The 22,351-nt window shown below is 51.0% G+C and overlaps 1 protein-coding gene across 1 annotated transcript; it reads right to left on the bottom strand.

Moving 5' to 3' along the window:
- Window positions 1-6,858: 6,858 nt before the first annotated feature.
- On the bottom strand, window positions 6,859-13,194 carry LOC142014014 (pepsin A-like). Its single transcript, XM_074996011.1, has 9 exons — window positions 13,139-13,194; window positions 11,769-11,925; window positions 11,134-11,251; window positions 10,576-10,694; window positions 10,173-10,372; window positions 9,393-9,509; window positions 8,392-8,554; window positions 8,210-8,302; window positions 6,859-7,149 (listed from the first exon to the last, which is right to left on the bottom strand). Exons 1-9 carry the CDS (start codon window positions 13,192-13,194, stop codon window positions 7,000-7,002), a joined length of 1,173 nt encoding a protein of 390 aa, XP_074852112.1. The 3' UTR covers window positions 6,859-6,999.
- Between the last annotated feature and the right edge of the window lie 9,157 nt (window positions 13,195-22,351).

The following is a 22,351-nucleotide window of genomic DNA, read 5'->3' as shown; positions in this document are numbered from 1 at the left end:
TTGGCAACGGTGCCCAAGCCCAATCCAGGGCCTTCTGCCAGGAATAGGATGTCGGCAGCATCAGGGATAAGCAGGGAGATCTCACCACACATCATGGTCATTGGGATCTGGAGTCATGATCTGCTCCAAGTGCAGGTAATATTTGCTGATTTGGGGCCATCCAGGATCTCCTTTTCTCTTCCCCTAAGCCCTATGTCTTGTTGACCTTAAGATCTATGCAAAAGGACCTGGACATCTCTTCCGTCTTCTTCTCCATTGGTGGCCTCCTTGGGCCCCCAGTGCCTTAGTATTGTTAGTCCCAACCACAGCTTTCTGCCTCAAACCTCTTTATTGTGCTCTTTTGGACTCTCTCCCATGTCAACAGTGTCAGAATGTAATCCTTATTTAAGTGGGCAGCAAGAAGGGGTTGGTTCAGTATTTAGGCATTTCTTTTCAACAGCGTCAGGGGTAACCAGTTCAAGGGTCCCTTCCAGTAACCTTGGAAAATAACAAGCCACCCCCAGCACCTTGCACAGTCTGGAGAGCTCTTGTGTTTCTTTTCTAAATGTTTTTTGCCACCTCTTGCAAAATGATGGATATTTCTGCAGTTCATACAGGTTTTTCTCACACACTGGGCCATGACCAACGCTTCATATGTGGTGGTAACCAGAATAAGCCATGGGCTCTTTTTTGTTGAGCTCTGATCTTGAAGTCTTTCTATTTTGGGTAATCTTTTAAAAAATATATTGTTATTATTATTATTATTATTTCAGAATTTTGGTTTCTCTACTATGTCAGACCCTTGCTCAGCCTCCAGAAACCTTCCTCCATACTGGGTGACTTCCATTGTGTGACATGTTCTAACAGATTTGTTAAGCATCAATTATGGTTATTCGAGAAGATTTTTTTTCTGGATCCCACTCATGATCTGCTCTCTTATGAAGGACTCGGTCTTAGCCTCCACAAATTTACACATTCGGCTCTTCATCCTGAAAATCCGTCACAAATTCTTTCTACGCTAAGGAATTCTGCCATGGGAATACACACTTGGTTATGATCAGCCACTTTCCCTAGAAGATGCTGAAGTACAGACTAGCACAGGGAGCTGCAGGTCAGAGCTGAAGAACATCAGAAGATCTGCGTATGGGTCAGGCCTGAGGGCTGGAAGAGCAGGAGGTCCTGTGGCCAATGGTGCCAACAGCCTCCACAGGTAAACCTCCTTTTTCTGGATCTGAGATCTGTTTTGCCTCTTTGCTGAAAGGCCTGGATGAAGAATAGAAAATTCCTGCCGATTTCCAAGGCTAAGACCGCATGCCAGCACCTCCCTGCGCGCTGTCAGGGACTTCAGAGAAGGTGATTTTCAGGACCAGTTCTGCTCAGATAAACTCAAACAAACCAATACGTTTTCATATACAATGCGACAAGGTCAGACCAGCCTAGGCCCTGGCCCCTTTTTAGAGGTGTCGTGGGAAGTTGTAAAGGCAGCTTCACTCCCAGTCACTTGGAAATCTTATCCTTCCCATGGTGCTTGCTTATCCCCATGGGGTTAGGAAGGAACAGTGCTCCATGGAAAGGTAAATACTAATTTTTAATCTCATCAGATACAGCTCCTTCTCCCTCCCCCTAAACTGTATGTCTTGGTGACCTTACACACTACACAATGGGAGCAGGTCATCCCTTCTCTCCTCGTGGCCTCCATACCTCCCGAATGCCTTAGCCCTGTCATTCACAACCAGCACTTTCCATTTACCCTCAGATGTATCGAGGGCAGTGATATCACATTCACCTACACCCTAAACAAGCGCTGACACCCAGTCCTTCCCCACTGTGGTACGGACACAAGAAAACAGTGGAGAATACAAGCATGTTTCCCTGACTTATTTCAGCCAAGAGCTCTCAGGTGACAAAGTCTTTCACTACAGAACTGGCTCAGCTGGAACTAACACCCTAGAGCTGCGTCTACACGTGCACGCTACTTCGAAGTAGCGGCAGTAACTTCGAAATAGCGCCCGTCGCGACTACACGTGTTGGGCGCTATTTCGAAGTTGAAATCGACGTTAGGCGGCGAGACGTCGAAGTCGCTAACCCCATGAGGGGATGGGAATAGCGCCCTACTTCGACGTTCAACATCGAAGTAGGGACATGTAGACGATCCGCGTCCCGCAACATCGAAATAGCGGGGTCCTCCATGGCGGCCATCAGCTGGGGGGTTGAAAGATACTCTCTCTCCAGCCCTTGCGGGGCTCTGTGGTCACCGTGTGCAGCAGCCCTTATCCCAGGGCTTCTGGCTGCTGCTGCTGCAGCTGGGGGTCCGTGCTGCATATACAGGGTCTGCAACTAGTTGTTGGCTCTGTGTATCTTGCACTGTTTAATGAAAGTGTGTCTGGGAGGGGCCCTTTAAGGGAGCGACTTGCTGTTGAGTCCGCCCTGTGACCCTGTCTGCAGCTGTGCCTGGCTCCCTTATTTCGATGTGTGCTACTTTGGCGTGTAGACGTTCCCTCGCAGCGCCTATTTCGATGTTGGGCTGAACAACGTCGAAGTTGAACATCGACGTTGCCGGCCCTGGAGGACGTGTAGACGTTATTCATCGAAATAGGCTATTTCGATGTCTCTACTTCGAAATTAGCTATTTCAATGTAGCGTGCACGTGTAGACGTAGCCTAGAAGTAACTGGCTCTGGAGCCCACTACTCAAGTCAGTCAGTCACTCAGAGTCATGCCCCGCATCCTATTTCCAGTGAACTAACACGCTGGAGCTTTGACTCTAATCAGTGACCTAGAGGTATGAAGCTTCGTATCCCATTACGAAACCTGTCCCCCACTCCATGGCTGTATTCCACCTGGGAACTGTGGTGCAGAAGGTGTCATCAAATAATGGTAACCGCTCTAACAACACAGGGCCATATAGAAAGCAATGACCAAATGATAAGTGACCAAGGCCCAATTCATCTGTGCTTCCTCTCTGGTTCTGTAAAAAAAAACAGAGTAATTTTGTCTGAAACTTATTCAGGAAATATTCTCTAACTCTCACCTTTTGCTTGTGAAGGACGCCTCCATTTTCACATCACAGCTGAGTGAAGGTGAAAATCTACAAACTTGGAGTGTTCTTCAATTTACTCCTAGATGTCAGTGCTTCTATAGCTGGCTTGGAAATGTGCATGCACAGCTTCTAAGCCCATGAGAGTCTTCTCTCTCCTCCAGCAGCAGCATGGTCAGCTGGGCAGTTGCGATCAACAAAAGTGAACCACTAAATGTACCCATGAAGTTGGACAATCAGAAAAAGGAATTTGACAAATGGTCAGGGCTTTAAATGTGCCTGTGGGAGCGGGGAGGGCTTCTGTTCTGTTTGAACTTTAGGCGACGAAGCTCACGACACTGACAAGAGCAGGTGGTGTGGGGCATTGTGGGACAACTGCTGGAGGACACGTTGGGTGTGTCTACACAGGAAGTTATTCAGGAATAACGGCCACCATTCCGAAATAACTGTTAGCATCTACACAGCAAAAGCGCTATTTTTAAATTAATTTGAAATAGTGGACAGTGTGTTTTGTATTTTGTAAACCTCTTCCCACAAGGAATAGCAACTACTCCGAAACAGATCTTTGGGAATAGGGGATGTATGGACAGGGAATACTTATTTTGAGGTTGCAGGAGGCTGTCACAGGATCCCCTTGGGCTATGCGGTACAGGGTGGCTGGAGAGGCCTGCTTTGCTCCCAAATCTGGGTTCAGACACAATCCATCCTTGGGTCCCCACGGGAAGTGGGCAGGGAACGGTGCAACACATACACCCCCAGCAATCTCTCATGTGACAGACGGGCATGTCCACAGTCCTGTGGCAGCCCCACGCCTCGGGCAGCAGGTACCAGCAGCCATACAGACAGAGCCTGGCTCACCGCATCATGGTTGTGGGAGAGCCGAGAACTGACGGTCTCAGCTCTTGAGTGGGGGATGGGCATAAGACACTGTGTCCCCTAGGATGACTGATCCTCAGTCTTTCTTCGTTACAGCCAGACCTGCGGCCAGGGGATGGTGACGCACAACCCCAGACCTGGACCCCCCACTCCCAGTGTCACTCCAGGTGCCAGCAGGGCATGACTGAATAACAGTGCCAGCACCTGGTGGAGCTGCGAGCCCTGAGCCACCTCATGGTGCACAGAGTTGAAGGGGAAGCCACGGCTCTTCTGGGAGCACTCCTGGGTGCAGCTGGCACAGGGGCAGGCCCTGGCTGAGGCCACCCAAGCCCTCATATGGTGCACGCTGGCCTCTTCACCTGCCATCACTCCAGTCCTCCTGACCGCTCCACTTCCCACCTCAAGGTCCCCACACACGGTGAGATAACCCACGGAGAACAACACTGTGTACCGCCCGAGCCCCGATCCTCCCACCCCCGCTGGCGCCCTATTACCGCTTCCCCCCTCCACTAATCCTCCTATGCCCCACGATTGCCTCCAGAGACCCCAGTTCACAAGCCCCCACCACCATCCTGCTTGTAAATAAGCCACTCAGGTACGTTTGAACACAACCGTCTGTTTATTGAGTCTGCAGGAAGGCAGGTGGGGGCTGGGCTGCAAGGGGATGGCAGGGACGGATATTGGTGATGCCCCCAACGGGACGGCCCAGGGGATGGGATTAGTGTTGCCCCAAGGGTGAAGCTCTCCCTCAGGGCCTCACAGTTGCATGTGGACTAGCTGCAGCCCTTCCCTTCCTCATTTAGAGCTTACCTCAGCACCAGCATGCTTTTAGCCTGCCAAAGGCACATCCAGTGGTCATTCTGCACCAGCTCAACCTATTCTTCAAGTGCCCCTTGTGGCTCTCCGGATTTTCTGTGTAAGTCTTCGTGAGCCGAGGGAGTAAAGGGCACACTGGCTCTGCTAGACTCACTGTGGGTATTTCAACATCACACACAATGGAATCTTCTGGTCTGGAAAGAAGTGCCCTGCTTGGAGCTTTCTGTGCAGGCCTGTGTCATGCATCTTCCCTGACCACCTTGTGCTGATGTCAGTGAAACGTCCATAGTGATCCACAAGGGCCTGCAAGACCACAGAGCAGTACTCCCTTTCTGGTGATGTACTCCATCACGGGACGGTCCAGGGCTACAAGTGGAATCTGTGTGCCATCTATCACCCTCTGCAGTCAGGAGCTCCCATACCTGCCAAGGCATGTGCTAGTTCACACTCATTTCCAACTCAGAGTGCTGCTAAGCAGGATGTACTTAGTGGCCCAACACATTTGCATTAATGGAGCCCCCAGCATTGAACTTCCTGACTCCAAACTGATTTGCAGCCTCACTGGGAGCAGTCCAGTTTTGCCAGTTTCCCAAGAGTGATTCCCAGGCACTGTGGCACAACAAGAGAAAGTGACGTGCCCAGGATCCCACAAGGCATTTGTGACACAACCAGGAATTCAACCAACGTGCCCCAAACACCAGTTGAAATCTGGACACACAGGCCACAGCGGAGGGAGATGTTAGACTGTCCTGCCTCCCTGCAGTTTGGTGTTCTGCCTCTAGACAGAGGAGGCCTCATTAACAGATTCAGGGCATTAACCCTTGTGGCGAACATGACTATTCCCTGTGTCACAAATTGAGCCTGACCCTGTTAGAACAGCTGCGGACCAACCCCATCCCGTTCTCTGGGTCAAAAGCTTAAAGACTCAGCCGTCTGCCTGGGTTTCTCCCTCCAGCCTCCTATGCTGTGTCTGAATGCAGGGAAGTACGTCTTGGGAAAGCCCAGACTAGGAATCTTGCCAACAGGGCGAACCAGACTTGCTCAGCCAGATGCACAAAGGGCTGTTTCCAAGGTCTCTTCCTGCAAGTGAGTGGAACCACTTCAGATGCACCATCGAAATCTGGCTTCTCTGTCAAGTCACGTGCTTAGAAAACTCCCCTGTGCAGAGCTGGGGGAGGGCCCTTGGACTGGGTGAGTTTCCTTTATCATTGTGGCTTGAGAGATCCCCTGGGTTGCTGCCTTTCACTGGGTGCCTTATTCACTGCGCTCTGCCGCTTGCTTAGTGTCTGGGCACGGGGGCTCTGACTGTCCCTTGTTCAGGCTCTGGATAGCTGTTCCCTAATCCTTCATTCTGAGGATTCTTGTGAAGCAGCTTGTGCTGGAGCCAGAACACTCAGCTGGCCCGGGCTCTGAAGGAGTCAGCTGCGTAATAATGTTCAGAGTGCAGTGAAATGTGTCGGAGCCCTATCAGCACCTAGGCAGAGAATCGTATCGGAGGGTTAGCCGTGTTAGTCTGGATCTGGGCAGAGAATAGGAGACCCAGACCCTTCCTCCGCCCCAGACCCAGCACGCCTGCTGGCCCTGGCTCTCCTCGTTTGTGGTGGGCAGGAGCACAAAGGACGTCACTGACTTAACCACAATCCCAGCCGTGTGACTGAGCCAGGCGGGGACTTGCCCCTGTGTACGGAAGAGCACTAAGTGTCATCCAGGAGCACTACGGGCCTAATCCAGAACCCGCTGGTGTCAGTGGGGTCCTTGCCAGGCACTGGCTTGGATTGTAATTACTCTGTCACTCAATGAGTGTGACTAGGAGCAGGGGTGTGACTCACACTGCCAATGAGCACCACCAGGCTGGGCATCCCAAACACAGAGAGCTCAGCAAGAAACGGGAGGGGGCAGATAGAGCTCAGGTCATTATGTGGGATGGGCGAGGCCTCCTGTGATAAGCAAGTAATAACCCACCCTCCGCAAGACCCAGGGAGGGACTGCAGGGCTCACACCCCAGAAAACATGACACAAGTTACTGTAGAAATAAAAAAATCAACGGGGTCAGCGTGGGGGACATTGATTGGCTGGTGAGTCCCCCTGCTCCCGGTGGTGGGCTCTGAATGGTTTCCTGCAGCAAAGAGAAACAATTCACTTGAATGTTCTGACATTGCTTTATTCTACTGTTGGTAAGATTACAGGAGAGAGTAGGGTGGTGGAGGGGAGGTCACTACATCTATACATGGCTTGGAGCTTCAGAGAAATGGGGCACCTTTCTCTGGCGGGGTCTTGTGAACGGCACCATGCTCATGCCACAGGGGCGAGGGCCACCTTGTTGTTGGCCCGGTCAAAGACAACATAATACTGGCGGATGAAGACGTCACCAAGAATCCAGAGCTCTCCAGAGGAGGTGGAGACGTCTATGCCTTCCAGCCCAGCAGTACAGGAGCCTGACTCCTGCATTGGGGGAAAAGGGACATGGTAATTATAAGGCTGCAGATTCAATGAGTCATCTTCTGAAGAGCCCATGTAAGTGGCACCTAGATCACTTACAGAGAGAAAGAGTGAATCTCCTCTACAGCTTTAGCTGAGCAGCAGGTTGCTTTTAGCTCAAACTGTACAGGCTGCTGCACTCAGCTCCACAGCTCCCAGGTTCGGGTCCACCTGGAGATGTGTGAGCCTGAAAATCTTGGGCTGGGATCCCAGAGCTGCCTTGCTAATGCCGAGCCAGGGCTTCAGTGGGAGCATTGCTATTGACCTTGGGGAGAAGCTGTGAGCTGGGCCCCTAGACAAGGTGCTCCTTAGTTCTCCAACCCCCACGGAGCTCCTTTGGTGGAGGTGGGCCTCAGAACAGGCCCCGTGTCCCAGCCTGAGGCTAAGGGAATCAGTCTGTCAAAGGGGGAGAAAAGCCGCGTGCTGGCCACATCTGTCCATGACACAGCCCTAGCGGGGGTGGGCGGGTGGCAATTTGGGCAGTCTCCGGGCTCCTGGCCGGATACCAAAGGGGGTTACATTTGGCCACCTGCTGCGGTTACAGGGAATTCGGGCTTCCTCCTGCCTCTCCCCAGCTACCAACTGCTGTGTGTGTTGAAGCTGCTGGTCTGTTCCTCCCCAGAGGGGAGCGCTCTGTTATCATGCAGAAAAAAGAAGCCACCCTCCAGAGGCCCGTGCCCTGCGTCATCTTAGCCCCTCGTTGGGGCAGCTGCTCATTTAAGTCTCTTGAGCCCAGACCCCTGTCCTGGTGATCTCCTGCCATGGCCAGCTCTACAGGCCACCTTGCCGCACTTCTGGGGGTCACTGTCACTGCAGGCCTGCCTGGGCCAGGAACGTGCCTCCCCTGGCAGGAGGAGCTCTCTGCTGTCCCACTGGGGACAGACTCTGAACAGTGTCTCACTAATTCTCTCATAGCCTCATGCAAGCTGGGCAGGGCTGAGTCGCCGGCACACCCAGTGCAACAGCCGGAGGCACATGCCCTTTTCAAGAGGCACCCCAGGGGCTTTCTGAGCAGCACACTCACGTCGAGGATGTAGGCGCTGGCAGGCACAGGGAACTCGATGCCATTGATGGTGAAGATGATGTCAGGGAGGCTGCTTATGTCGCTGCAGCTGATCTGCAGGGAGGAAGGCAGCACATGGTCAGGGGTGCTTTTGGCGTCAGATTCTCCCGTGAGAGAGATGGAGCATCACCTCCGAGTGTAGCAGACATGCCCCCGCTCCCTGCCCTTACCGAGCCATTGCTGGCGCCGATGTAGGACAGGATGTTGGAGATGCCAGTTGAAGGCCCAGCCAGTAGAGACGTGCCAGTGTCAATGATGGCCTGGCAGCCTCCGGAGCAAGCAACGCTCTCTCCATTCATGGTGACACTGGGAGAGAGAGAAAGTCAGGGGAACAGCCCTTGCAACTCTCCCCATACCATTCCCACTCAGCCCACGAGACACCAACAAGGGGCCTGCAGGACGAAGCTGCCCATCTCTCTTTCGCTAGGACTGCCAAGAACTGCCTCCGGATGTTTCAGCCGAAACCTCCCCTTCCTAGTCTCTTGCCCACGGCTCCACGTCCTACAGCCTTTTGCAACTGTGACTGATTTATCCTGAGGGGGTCACAAAGAGATGTCAAGGGGTGAGGATCACCCTGCCCTTTCCTTTACTGCTCTACAGGCCTGCCGAGATGAGGGAGAGATCCTGGTATGGGCGAGCTGAAGAGTGACTGATCTGATCTCCTTGCTGGACCCAAGGAGGGCATGAAGCAGACTCCAACATCTCTCCTTGTCTAGACGGGGGGTCAGCAACCTTTCCGAGGCGGAGAGCCGAAATTTCACCCTTTGACCTCTATGTAGAGTCCGAGTGCTGGTGATCCTTTTAAAAGTCACTAACAGTCCCACTTACAACAGCTTCATTAATAAATAAATACAGGTGCAGTGCTTTGCCGTTTAGGGGCTGTTTGGCAGCATTAGCTGGTTTTTTCTTAATACACAGGCAGCCTGGCTTTGAGCAAGCTCCCGGCTGCCCAGGGAAGAGGGCTGTGCTCCTGCCTCACGTGCCAATGAAAATCAGCTCACCTGCCACTCTTGGCACCCGCATTGTGGGTTTGTGGAGCCCTGGTCTAGACTGGGTAAGTTGAACTTCCACCATCTCCCATTGCCTGTGTCCTCAAACTCACATTATGAATGGGAAGCGCCAGGGGAGAAAAGGGGGTTCATACCTGTCCATGGTGATTTCCCAGTAAGTCTCAGCAGACAGAGGGATCCAGTTGAGATCCCCAGAGTAGTAAGATGAGTCGATGCCGCCGAACATCACAAAGCTCCCACTCTGGTCATCACTGGGAAAGGGAAAGAAGAGATTGAAGGCAGATGCATCAATGGTTGGCTAACGTGACTATAGCAAATACGCCATCTGCTAGAGAAGGACTACAGCTGGGCAGTGCTGGGACAGGCCAGAGCTGGACAGATCCCTGTGTACTAGGAGAGATGGGACAGGCTAGTTGACTGAGTGAGGAACTTCCCCTTCTACTCTGATAACTGTGCCTTGGTAGATGTCAAAAGCTAAGCAGTGCTGGACTTGTCCAAAAGCTAGATGGGTGATGCCTTTGGAAAGCCCCAGGAATTTGAGGTGTGGGAGGTCAGTTGGTCCTGCTCTTCCCTCCATGACATATACTGAGCAGATGGCTGCTTAGAAGCTAGTGAGTGAAGGAGCCCTGGGTGTTAGAGGTGCTTTTCCTCTGAGGAGTCAGTCTAATAATCACAGGTTACTGTACACCTTGAAAGAGCCCTGATGATTCAGGTTAACTGCTGGATAAACTAATGCTCATTTCTTCTCCCCAAATCATGTCTCACCAGCATAGAACAGCTGCTGCATTGCAGGCAAGAGGTAGCTACATTTAGGAAATTCTAGGGCTAACATCACAGGGACCTGTTGGCTTCATAAGTGCTCCAGGCATGTGAATTTCACTGCAGCAGATGGGCCGTTTTCAGCCCTGACTTACGAGCTCAGGTAGACGGAGAAGAGGTCCTGGGACACCAAACCCTCATTCATCATGTTGTCAAAGACGGGGGTGGCGCTGGAAGAGGAGATGCTGGGGAAGGCCAGACCCAGGATGCCATCAAAGGGGGCATAGGTAAAAGTGCTGCCGGGCTCGGACTCACTCAGACCAAAGATCTGGTCGGTGTCCACAATGCCTCCAACCTTGAGAGAGGGATGGGGACAATCAGTCACATCCTACACCCTGGGAGAGGTCTCATCACCATGTCTCTTCCCTATTTATAACCACCACTCGCAGTTCATGCTCAGTGAATTTCCTCTACAGATTTCCACATGCACCCTGTCCGTCTGACTCCTAATCTTTCAGCATAGCTGCTCCCGGTTTTTGCTCCTTGTTTGCGATTTACCCGGACGGTGTCATAGCCCAGGATTCCAGTCATGCTGCCGGTGCCATACTGGATGGAGAGGTTTTCGTTGGCGGACCGGTAGGTGGAGGAGTCATCTGGGTTGAATTTGTTGTGGTTGCCTGCAAACACATGAGTATCATAGAACAGGAAGGGACCTCGAGAGGTCATCGAGTCTAGTCCCCTATCCTCATGCCCAGCCCACACACTGTCTAAACCATTCCTGAGAGATGTCCCTCTAACCTGCTCTTAAATATCTCCAGTGAGGGACATTCCACAACCTCCCTATGCAATTTATTCCAGTGTTTCACCACCCAGACTAGGAACAATTTTTTCCTCATGTAAAACCTAAACTATGGTGGCTTTATATAACTGCAAATCAACCTGTTTTAGTGGTTAGAAACCATTGAGAATCAACTTCCTTTCAAAAAAAGAACTGAAAAGTACATGTGTACTTCAAAAGTACATCAATGATTTCAACCAAGAGCTCCTTGTTGCTGATTTCAATTTGACTGAGTTCAATCACGCGACTCGGTTGGAACGTCAAGGGAACGGACTTACTGCAGGCTGCGCTGGAGCAGTACACGGAGGGCACCCACAGATTGGAGGAACCCGTGTCGAAAATGACAGTGAAATCCTGAGCTGGGGTGCCAATGGAGATGGTTCCATAGTACTCAACCTGTCAAAGCAGAACAAAGAAGAGTGGGAAAAGAGGGACCCATTGCCTTCCCAGGGTTAGATGGTCGCCTGCAGAGAACTGGCATAGATGCTCCAGCTGAGGGCGTCGATTACAGTGCCTATGTAAGGATTAACCTGAGCTGGTGTTTTTGTGCCATCACGTTCTCCAGTGTGGCATCCGATGGCCACAGGTTGTCCGATGCACATGCTTGTCTAACCACGGATGCCTGCATCTCAGAGTGCGGAAGAGGGCGTCTCGACGAGGGGAGCCAGCAGACCATGGGAGTGCTATTCCCAATGCTCTTAATATCATCCAGTCACAGGTGGAGGCTGGGGCCTAGCACTGGGGCTGAGCTGGCTCTTCCCTACGTTAAGATGGGAGCCTGGTTGGAAGTACGTTGGTGGGGGAGTGGGTTGGGGTCCTTTTGGGAAGAGGGAGAGACCATCCATTGACAGAGGAGTGGGAAGCTTTGATGAGGAGAGGCAGGCTACAAGACCTGCTTTCCTGCCATACTCACGTCCATGTAGTTTGTCATGGTCTCGGTGGCAAGCTGGTTGGCCAGGCCGGGGAAGTACTTGCTGGCCAGGTTGTAAGGGTGTTTCTTCAAGAAACCCTCCAGCAAGCCATGTTGCTTCAGGTTCTGTCTCAGGGACTTGCCCTTCCTCAGGGAGACCCTAATCCGCAAGAGTTGGGAGAAAGACTGATCAATAACAAATAACTAATAGAGAAGCTTTCAGGACAGGGCTTACCAGGCAGCCCATCTTTAACCTTCACTGAGATCTCTTAATACACCACGTATAATCAAAGCAATGGAAAAGAGTTGGGTGTCTGGTCAATGAGATTTGGGTACATAATGCCCTCGGACTTTTGAAAAATCCCAGCCCATTTCTGCTACCAGAAAACTGACCTTGCATTACGGAAACTGTTTTAATGCACAGTAAGAGGCAGTTCCCACTCCGTAGATGTTACTGTTGCAGTAGACATGATGAAAAAGGAAATATTATCAGCTGTCCTGACTCTGTAAATGGTGCCTTTGTACTTGGATTTTTATTCTCTCTTTGCTGCCACAACTCTTTCCGCTCACACTTCTCCACCCACATTTGTAATTACTGCTTTGATGTCTTCGGACAATCCATCATCCTACTTTCTGTGGAGGTTCTTCAGGGCTCTGCCCTGGGTCGCGGTCTATTCTTCTTCTCCCCCTTATGTTTGTGTCATCGTATCCACAAACAGAAGTTCAATTTCTACTTCTTTCCTGATAACTCACAGATCGGCCTCCCTTCTTCAGATATGTCTCCTTCTGTCCAAACCAAAATCTCGTCCATCTAGGCCTAACTTGATGGGAGTAAATGGATATGGCGGAGGCCTTCTTTTCGGGAGGCAGGATTAGAAAGGTAAGTAGATCAGCAGGCTTGCCACGGAATTTTTGCGCTAGCCAGGACAGCTAAGAAGATCTCAGACTGAGGTTGTTATCTATTTGGAGAAGAGACCATCTTCCAATGCCAAGCACAATGGAGTGCTGGACCATGACTTACAGTTCCTAGATGCTATGATAACACATATAATAAATACTAATATTGTCACCTCCCTTCCACTTAAAGAAACCTGATCACCAGAGAGAGAGAGACTGTGACTTGTCCAGGGTCATACAGGAAATCTGTGGTCGTGCCAGCAATTAACTCAGATCGCTCAAATGACACTCCTGTGCCCTAACCATAAGACCTTCCTTCCTCATTCCTCCGCTACAACTCAAAGCTAAGAGGCAATTCCCTGCTGCTGTCTAGTCATGAATGGCAAGTAGAGAAGAGAACAAGAGAGGGTCCCCTGGATAATCACGCACAGCTGTGAAGAGATCAGCCCAAAGAGGCATGTTTTCCCAATACTCACTTGGTCAGTCGGCACTGAGACAGCGCCACCAAACTCAAGAGCAGAAACCACTTCATGATATTTTCTGCCACGCAAGCCAGCGGTGATGAATGCTGAATGCAGAGAAATACCTGGACGCTGCACCTTATAAAGGCAGAATTCTCACCTTTTCATATCACATTAATAACCTTGATAAGAAATGTAAACCTGTCCGATAAGATCTTCCAAAATGTCCTTAACCAAAATGATGAAAGACACTCCAAGTTAATAGATTTCCACCTTCATTTGTCTGTGACCTGAAAACAGGGGTGTTATGTGGGAGCGGAGGGGCGGGGGTGAAAGTTGGAGAGGTTTCCTGGCTAAACTTTGAAAAGCAACTCCTGTGGTTTGTTTTAAAGAACAAGGCAGGAGGCACACAGGAGTAGAAGGAGATGAAGAGGCACTCGCTTCTCAGTCCTTGGTTCCAGTCTGTCCACATGCTGGGAGAGAGGTTAACGCAATGCAGTTGGCGCCTGCCCCATCTTGAGCCTCACTTTCAAGACAGCCATAGAATCACAGCAGTGGAGGGCTAGAAGGGACCTCAGTAGGTCATCCTGTCCAGTCCCATCTGCACCCTCAGCAGCCATGTGCCGGGATATGAAACCAAACACCTCTAGATGATTTGGAAGGCTACATTTCAGTTATAGAAATGATAGATTCCACGACTTCTTCCAGGGGAGGTCTGGAGCAGCTGTGAGCCCCAGGGCCAGCAAAGCAATGTTTGCAGGCCTGAAAGAGGGACTGGACTGGTGTTGGCTCAGACCCCTGTGGCTGGGCAGGAGGAGTCAGCCCCCACCACAGGAGCAGCAGCCGACCTGAGCATTTCCTGTAGGTCAGGCACCAGCATTGCTCTGACTGTTAGTCCCGTGCCCCAGGGCTGAGATTCATACCCATGACTAAAGTTAAGATTCTGTCGCAGCCCAACTCTATTTACTGAAAGTCAGGGACAGGTGATGGGCGCCCTTGAATTGCTGTTTATTGCCTACGCAGGCCCCTGGTGAAGGTCAAGAAGCAGATGTTCAGCCCTCCTTGGACACCCTAAGGTCACCATGAATTTGACCTGAGGGGGAGAGCAAAGAAGGTAATCCTGGATGGCCCTCACTGGAGACCGATTTCCTGGCCCAGAGCAAAAGCATGGGTTTCATCTCTGGTGGCCTGGCTGGGGAGGAGACCTCACTTCTCAGTGCTGACGCCCCGGCCATTCTCTTCTAGACTGGAGAATATCCACTTGACTTGTGCACAAGGCCAATGCACTGTGAGCATCTGCTCTGTCTGGTTTGCCTTCCATTTAGTACTACCAGGTTCCTGAAAAGTGAACACACGAGCCACATTCCCCCATCCACTAACCAGGACTTAACAGTCAGGAACCTGGCACCAAACCACATGGTGGAGTTTCTGCCTTGAAAAAAAGATCCTTTGAAGAAGCATCACGGCAAAGGGGACTAGCTGTGGGGGAAGTTTAGGAACGCAGGATAGAGCTGTTTGCTTCCCATGGTGCCTCAGTCCAATCTGTGCACCAACTAGGGAATGCAGATGACGGAAGAGCTTTGGGATTAGTGCACAGAGCCTTGCATGTCTAGACTTCTAGGTCCAGTCTAAGCCCAAGTCAAGGGATGAATGCTTGGTAGCCCCATGTCGGATGAAAGAAGAGGGGTTGGAATTTAGTTTCGGGCCCTGCTAGAAAAATTAATCTATATATAAGCCTCTTTATTTCAATGGACAAGACAGAGATAAAATGGGACATACAAACTAATTCTCCTCCTTTTCTCCCACCTTTAGAAGTAGGCCATTCTGGTAAGGGCTGGAACAACTTTGGGACCAGCCGGGAACAAAGAACTTCTGTGTCCTGGGACTTTCAATGCACAATGAAGGATTTATCCCTGGTTCCCCTTCCCTTCAGCTCCCTGTCTGGGTGATGCCAGGGGTTCTTTTTGCTGAATTCTGATCTTGAAGTGTTTCTCTCTCAATATTTTTTCTTTCTTTCTTGCAGTATTTTGGTTTCTCTAGCATGTCGGAGCACTGCTCAGAATCCATGAACTTCCTTCCAGACTGGATGTCCTCCATGGCTTGACATATTCTAATAGATTTGTCAAGGACCAATTACGGATCATCCAGAAGCTTCTGAGATTTTTTTCTGGATTCCAGTTGCAATCTGGTTTCTTATGCAGGATTTGGTTTTTGGCTCTACAAATTTATACGTTCAGCTTTTTGTCCTGAAAATCAGTCACCCATTCTTGCAGCTCCAAGGAAATCTGCCATGGGAATACAGTTGGTGCTGATCAGCTACTTTCTCTGGAAGAGACTGAATTCTAGACTAGCACAGGGGAGCTTCAGGTCAGAGCTGAGGGGCATCACAAGAGCTGAGTATGTGTCAGGCCTGAGGGCTGGCCCAGGAGGTTGGCCTGTGACTCAGGAGCAGCGCAGTGCATGTGTTTCATACCCCAGGGCCATAATAACCAGTCAAGATTGAGCGCATTGGCAGAGCTGTGTAAAGACCCCAAACTGGAAGAGTAGGGAGTGCTATGAGGCAGGATTAAAGCCTTCTGGTTCGGACTGCTGCAAGATGCCTGTATTGTCTCTATGGAGTCATGCCTCACTAAGCAAACCTCCTTTCTCACAATCCGAGATCTCTTTTGCCTCTTTACTGAAATACCTGGAACAGGGAATGGAAAACATTTGTCCATTTGTGAGGCTAACACCACTCGCCAGCACCTCGCCGTAGGGCATCGGGGACGTCCACTAAGGTGATTTTTCAGGACCAGCTCCACCCAGAATAACTTATACAAACTCGTAAGTTTCCATAAACAATGGGACAAAGTCAAGCCTGCCTAGTTCAAGGACCCCCTGTTAGAGTTGTCACTGGCCTTTGGTAACTTCTCCCAGTTCCGTGGAAACCTCATCCTTCCCCTGGTGTTTGCTTGTCCCCACTGGGTTAGTAGCGGACAGCACTAAATGGAAAGTTAAATGCTGTTGTCTAATCTCAGGAGATTGTCATTGTGATTGCCAGCAAAACCCCTGCTCCCGGCACATGGCCACGGTGCCCAAGACCAATCCAGGGCCTTCTGCCAGGAATAGGATGTCGGCAGCATCAGGGATAAGCAGGGAGAGCTCACCACACATCCTGGCCAGTGGGATCTGGAGTCATGATCTGCTCCAAGTGCAGGTAATATTTGCTGATTTGGGGCCATCCAAGATCTCCTTTTCTCTTCCCCTAAGCCCTATGTCTTGTTGACCTTAAGATCTATGCAAAAGGACCTGGACATCTCTTCCGTCTTCTCCACTGGTGGCCTCTTTGGGCCCCCAGTGCCTTAGTACTGTTAGTCCCAACCACAGCTTTCTGCCTCAAACCTCTTTATTGTGCTCTCTTGGACTCTCTCCCATGTCAACAGTGTCAGAATGTAATCCTTGTTTAAGTGGGCAGCAAGAAGGGGTTGTTTCAGTAGTTAGGCATTTCTTTTCAACCGCATCAGGGGTAACCAGTTCAAGGGTCCCTTCCGGTAATCTTGGAAAATAACAAGCCACCCCCAGCACCTTGCACAGTCTGGAGAGCTCTTGTGTTTCTTTTCAAAATGTTTTTTGCCACCTCTTACAAAATGATGGATATTTCTGCAGTTCACACAGATTTTTCTCACACACTGGGCCATGACCAACGCTTCATATGTGGTGGTAACCAGAATAAGCCATGGGCTCTTTTTTGTTGAGCTCTGATCTTGAAGTCTTTCTATTTTGGGTAATCTTTTAAAAATATATTGTTATTATTATTATTATTAGTATTTCAGAATTTTGGTTTCCTCTACTATGTCAGACCCCTGCTCAGCCTCCAGAAACCTTCCTCCATACTGGGTGACTTCCATTGTGTGACATGTTCTAACAGATTTGTTAAGCATCAATTATGGTTATTCAAGAAGATTTTTTTTCTGGATCCTCCTCATGATCTGCTCTCTTATGAAGGACTCAGTCTTAGCCTCCACAAATTTACACATTCGGCTCTTCATCCTGAAAATCCGTCACAAATTCTTTCTACGCTAAGGAATTCTGCCATGGGAATACACACTTGGTTATGATCAGCCACTTTCCCTAGAAGATGCTGAAGTACAGACTAGCACAGGGAGCTGCGGGTCAGAGCTGAAGAACATCAGAAGATCTGCGTATGGGTCAGGCCTGAGGGCTGGAAGAGCAGGAGGTCCTGTGGCCAATGGTGCCAACAGCCTCCACAGGTAAACCTCCTTTTTCTGGATCTGAGATCTGTTTTGCCTCTTTGCTGAAAGGCCTGGAGGAAGAATAGAAAATTCCTGCCGATTTCCAAGGCTAAGACCGCATGCCAGCACCTCCCTGCGCGCTGTCAGGGACTTCAGAGAAGGTGATTTTCAGGACCAGTTCTGCTCAGATAAACTCAAACAAACCAATACGTTTTCATATACAATGTGACAAGTTCAGACCAGCCTAGGTCCTGGCCCCTTTTTAGAGGTGTCGTGGGAAGTTGTAAAGGCAGCTTCACTCCCAGTTAAGTGGAAATCTTATCCTTCCCCTGGTGTTTGCTTATCCCCATGGGGTTAGGAAGGAACAGTGCTCCATGGAAAGGTAAATACTAATTTTTAATCTCATCAGATACAGCTCCTTCTCCCTCCCCCTAAACTGTATGTCTTGGTGACCTTACACACTACACAGTGGGAGCAGGTCACCCCTTCTCTCCTCGTGGCCTCCATATCTCCCGAATGCCTTAGCCCTGTCATTCACAACCAGCACTTTCCATTTACCCACAGATGTATTGAGGGCAGTGATATCACGTTCACCTACACCCTAAACAAGTGCTCACACCCAGTCCTTCCCCACTGTGGTACGGACACAAGAAAAGAGCGGAGAATACAAGCATGTTTCCCTGACTTATTTCAGCCAAGAGCTCTCAGGTGACAAAGTCTTTCACTACAGAACTGGCTCAGCTGGAACTAACACCTTACAAGGAACTGGCTCTGGAGCCCACTACTCAAGTCAGTCGGTCACTCAGAGTCATGCCCCGCATCCTATTTCCCGTGAACTAACACGTTGGAGCTTTGACTCTTATCAGTGACCTAGAGGTATGAAGCTTCGGATTCCCATTAAGAAACCTGTCCCCCACTCCATGGCTGTATTCCACCTGGGAACTGTGGTGCAGAAGGTGTCATCAAATAATGGTAACCGCTCTAACAACACAGGGCCATATAGAAAGCAATGACCAAATGATAAGTGACCAAGGCCCAATTCATCTGTGCTTCCTCTCTGGTTCTGTAAAAAAAAACAGAGTAATTTTGTCTGAAACTTATTCAGGAAATATTCTCTAACTCTCACCTTTTGCTTGTGAAGGACGCCTCCATTTTCACATCACAGCTGAGTGAAGGTGAAAATCTACAAACTTGGAGTGTTCTTCAATTTACTCCTAGATTTCAGTGCTTCTATAGCTGGCTTGGAAATGTGCATGCACAGCTTCTAAGCCCCATAAGCCCATGAGAGTCTTCTCTCTCCTCCAGCAGCAGCATGGTCAGCTGGGCAGTTGCGATCAACAAAAGTGAACCACTAAATGTACCCATGAAGTTGGACAATCAGAAAAAGGAATTTGACAAATGGTCAGGGCTTTAAATGTGCCTGTGGGAGCGGGGAGGGCTTCTGTTCTGTTTGAACTTTAGGCGACGAAGCTCACGACACTGACAAGAGCAGGTGGTGCGGGGCGTTGTGGGACAACTGCTGGAGGACACGTTGGGTGTGTCTACACAGGAAGTTATTCAGGAATAACGGCCACCATTCCGAAATAACTGTTAGTATCTACACAGCAAAAGCGCTATTTTTAAATTAATTTGAAACAGTGGACAGTGTGTTTTGTATTTTGTAAACCTCTTTCCACAAGGAACAGCAACTACTCCGAAACAGATCTTTGGGAATAGGGGATGTATGGACAGGGAATAGTTATTTTGAGGTTGCAGGAGGCTGTCACAGGATCCCCTTGGGCTATGCGGTACAGGGTGGCTGGAGAGGCCTGCTTTGCTCCCAAATCTGGGTTCAGACACAATCCATCCTTGGGTCCCCATGGGAAGTGGGCAGGGAACGGTGCAACACATACACCCCCAGCAATCTCTCATGTGACAGACGGGCATGTCCACAGTCCTGTGGCAGCCCCACGCCTCGGGCAGCAGGTACCAGCAGCCATACAGACAGAGCCTGGCTCACCGCATCATGGTTGTGGGAGAGCCGAGAACTGACGGTCTCAGCTCTTGAGTGGGGGATGGGCATAAGACACTGTGTCCCCTAGGATGACTGATCCTCAGTCTTTCTTCGCTACAGCCAGACCTGCGGCCAGGGGATGGTGACGCACAACCCCAGACCTGGACCCCCCACTCCCAGGGTCACTCTAGGTGCCAGCAGTGCATGACTGAATAGCAGTGCCAGCACCTGGTGGAGCTGCGAGCCCTGTGCCACCTCATGGCGCACAGAGTTGAAGGGGAAGCCACAGCTCTTCTGGGAGCACTCCTGGGTGCAGCTGGCACAGGGGCAGGCCCTGGCTGAAGCCACCCAAGCCCTCATATGGTGCATGCTGGCCTCTTCACCTGCCATCACTCCAGTCCTCCTGACCGCTCCACTTCCCACCTCAAGGTCCCCACACACGGTGAGATAACCCACGGAGAACAACACTGTGCACCGCCCGAGCCCCGATCCTCCCACCCCCGCTGGCGCCCTATTACCGCTTCCCCGCTCCACTAATCCTCCTATGCCCCACGATTGCCTCCAGAGACCCCAGTTCACAAGCCCCCACCACCATCCTGCTTGTAAATAAGCCACTCAGCTATGTTTGAACACAACCGTCTGTTTATTGAGTCTGCAGGAAGGCAGGTGGGGGCTGGGCTGCAAGGGGATGGCAGGGACGGATATTGGTGATGCCCCCAACGGGACGGCCCAGGGGATGGGGTTAGTGTTGCCCCAAGCGTGAAGCTCTCCCTCAGGGCCTCACAGTTGCATGTGGACTAGCTGCAGCCCTTCCTTTCCTCATTTAGAGCTTACCTCAGCACCAGCATGCTTTTAGCCTGCCAAAGGCACATCCAGTGGTCATTCTGCACCAGCTCAACCTATTCTTCAAGTGCCCCTTGTGGCTCTCCGGATTTTCTGTGTAAGTCTTCGTGAGCCGAGGGAGTAAGGGGCACACTGGCTCTGCTAGACTCACTGTGGGTATTTCAACATCACACACAATGGAATCTTCTGGTCTGGAAAGAAGTGCCCTGCTTGGAGCTTTCTGTGCAGGCCTGTGTCATGCATCTTCCCTGACCACTTTGTGCTGATGTCAGTGAAACGTCCATCGTGAGCCACAAGGGCCTGCAAGACCACAGAGCAGTACTCCCTTTCTGGTGATGTACTCCATCACGGGACGGTCCAGGGCTACAAGTGGAATCTGTGTGCCATCTATCACCCTCTGCAGTCAGGAGCTCCCATTGCTGCCAAGGCATGTGCTAGTTCACACTCATTTCCAACTCACAGTGCTGCTAAGCAGGATGCACTTAGTGGCCCAACACATTTGCATTAATGGAGCCCCCAGCATTGAACTTCCTGACTCCAAACTGATTTGCAGCCTCACTGGGAGCAGTCCAGTGTTGCCAGCTTCCCAAGAGTGATTCCCAGGCACTGTGGCACAACCAGAGAAAGTGACGTGCCCAGGATCCCACAAGGCATTTGTGACACAACCAGGAATTCAACCCACGTGCCCCAAACACCAGTTGAAATCTGGACACACAGGCCACAGCGGAGGGAGATGTTAGACTGTCCTGCCTCGCTGCAGTTTGGTGTTCTGCCTCTAGACAGAGAAGGCCTCATGAACAGATTCAGGGCATTAACCCTTGTGGTGAACATGACTATTCCCTGTGTCACAAATTGAGCCTGACCCTGTTAGAACAGCTGCGGACCAACCCCATCCCGTTCTCTGGGTCACAAGCTTAAAGACTCAGCCGTCTGCCTGGGTTTCTCCCCCCAGCCTCCTATGCTGTGTCTGAATGCAGGGAAGTTCGTCTTGGGAAAGCCCAGACTAGGAATCTTGCCAACAGGGCGAACCAGACTTGCTCAGCCAGATGCACAAAGGGCTGTTTCCAAGGTCTCTTCCTGCAAGTGAGTGGAACCACTTCACATGCACCATCGAAAACTGGCTTCTCTGTCAAGTCATGTGCTCAGAAAACTCCCCTGTGCAGAGCTGGGGGAGGGCCTTTGGACCAGGTGAGTTTCCCTTATCATTGTGGCTTGAGAGATCCCCTGGGTTGCTGCCTTACACTGGGTGCCTTATTCACTGCGCTCTGCCGCTTGCTTAGTGTCTGGGCACGGGGGCTCTGACTGTCCCTTGTTCAGGCTCTGGATAGCTGTTCCCTAATCCTTCATTCTGAGGATTCTTGTGAAGCAGCTTGTGCTGGAGCCAGAACACTCAGCTGGCCCGGGCTCTGAAGGAGTCAGCTGCGTAATAATGTTCAGAGTGCAGTGAAATGTGCCGGAGCCCTATCAGCACCTGGGCAGAGAATCGTATCGGAGGGGTAGCCGTGTTAGTCTGGATCTGGGCAGAGAATAGGAGACCCAGACCCTCCCCCGCCCCAGACCCAGCACGCCTGCTGGCCCTGGCTCTCCTCGTTTGTGGTGGGCAGGAGCACAAAGGACGTCACTCACTTAACCACAATCCCAGCCGTGTGACTGAGCCAGGCGAGGACTTGCCCCTGTGTACGGAAGAGCACTAAGTGTCAGCCAGGAGCACTACGGGCCTAATCCAGAACCCGCTGATGTCAGTGGGGTCCTTGCCAGGCACTGGCTTGGATTGTAATTACTCTGTCACTCAATGATGTGACTAGGAGCAGGGGTGTGACTCACACTGCCAATGAGCACCACCAGGCTGGGCATCCCAAACACAGAGAGCTCAGCAAGAAACGGGAGGGGGCAGATAGAGTTCAGGTCATTATGTGGGATGGGCGAGGCCTCCTGTGATAAGCAAGTAATAAGCCCACCCTCCGCAAGACCCAGGGAGGGACTGCAGGGCTCACACCCCAGAAAACATGACACAAGTTACTGTAGAAATAAAAAAATCAACGGGGTCAGCGTGGGGGACATTGATTGGCTGGTGAGTCCCCCTGCTCCCGGTGGTGGGCTCTGAATGGTTTCCTGCAGCAAAGAGAAACAATTCACTTGAATGTTCTGACATTGCTTTAT

Source organism: Carettochelys insculpta, chromosome 6 (genome assembly GCF_033958435.1).
Source record: "Carettochelys insculpta isolate YL-2023 chromosome 6, ASM3395843v1, whole genome shotgun sequence".
Classification (NCBI taxonomy): domain Eukaryota; kingdom Metazoa; phylum Chordata; order Testudines; family Carettochelyidae; genus Carettochelys; species Carettochelys insculpta.
Note: the sequence above shows the minus strand (reverse complement) of the source record. Positions and strands in the feature narration are given on the sequence as shown.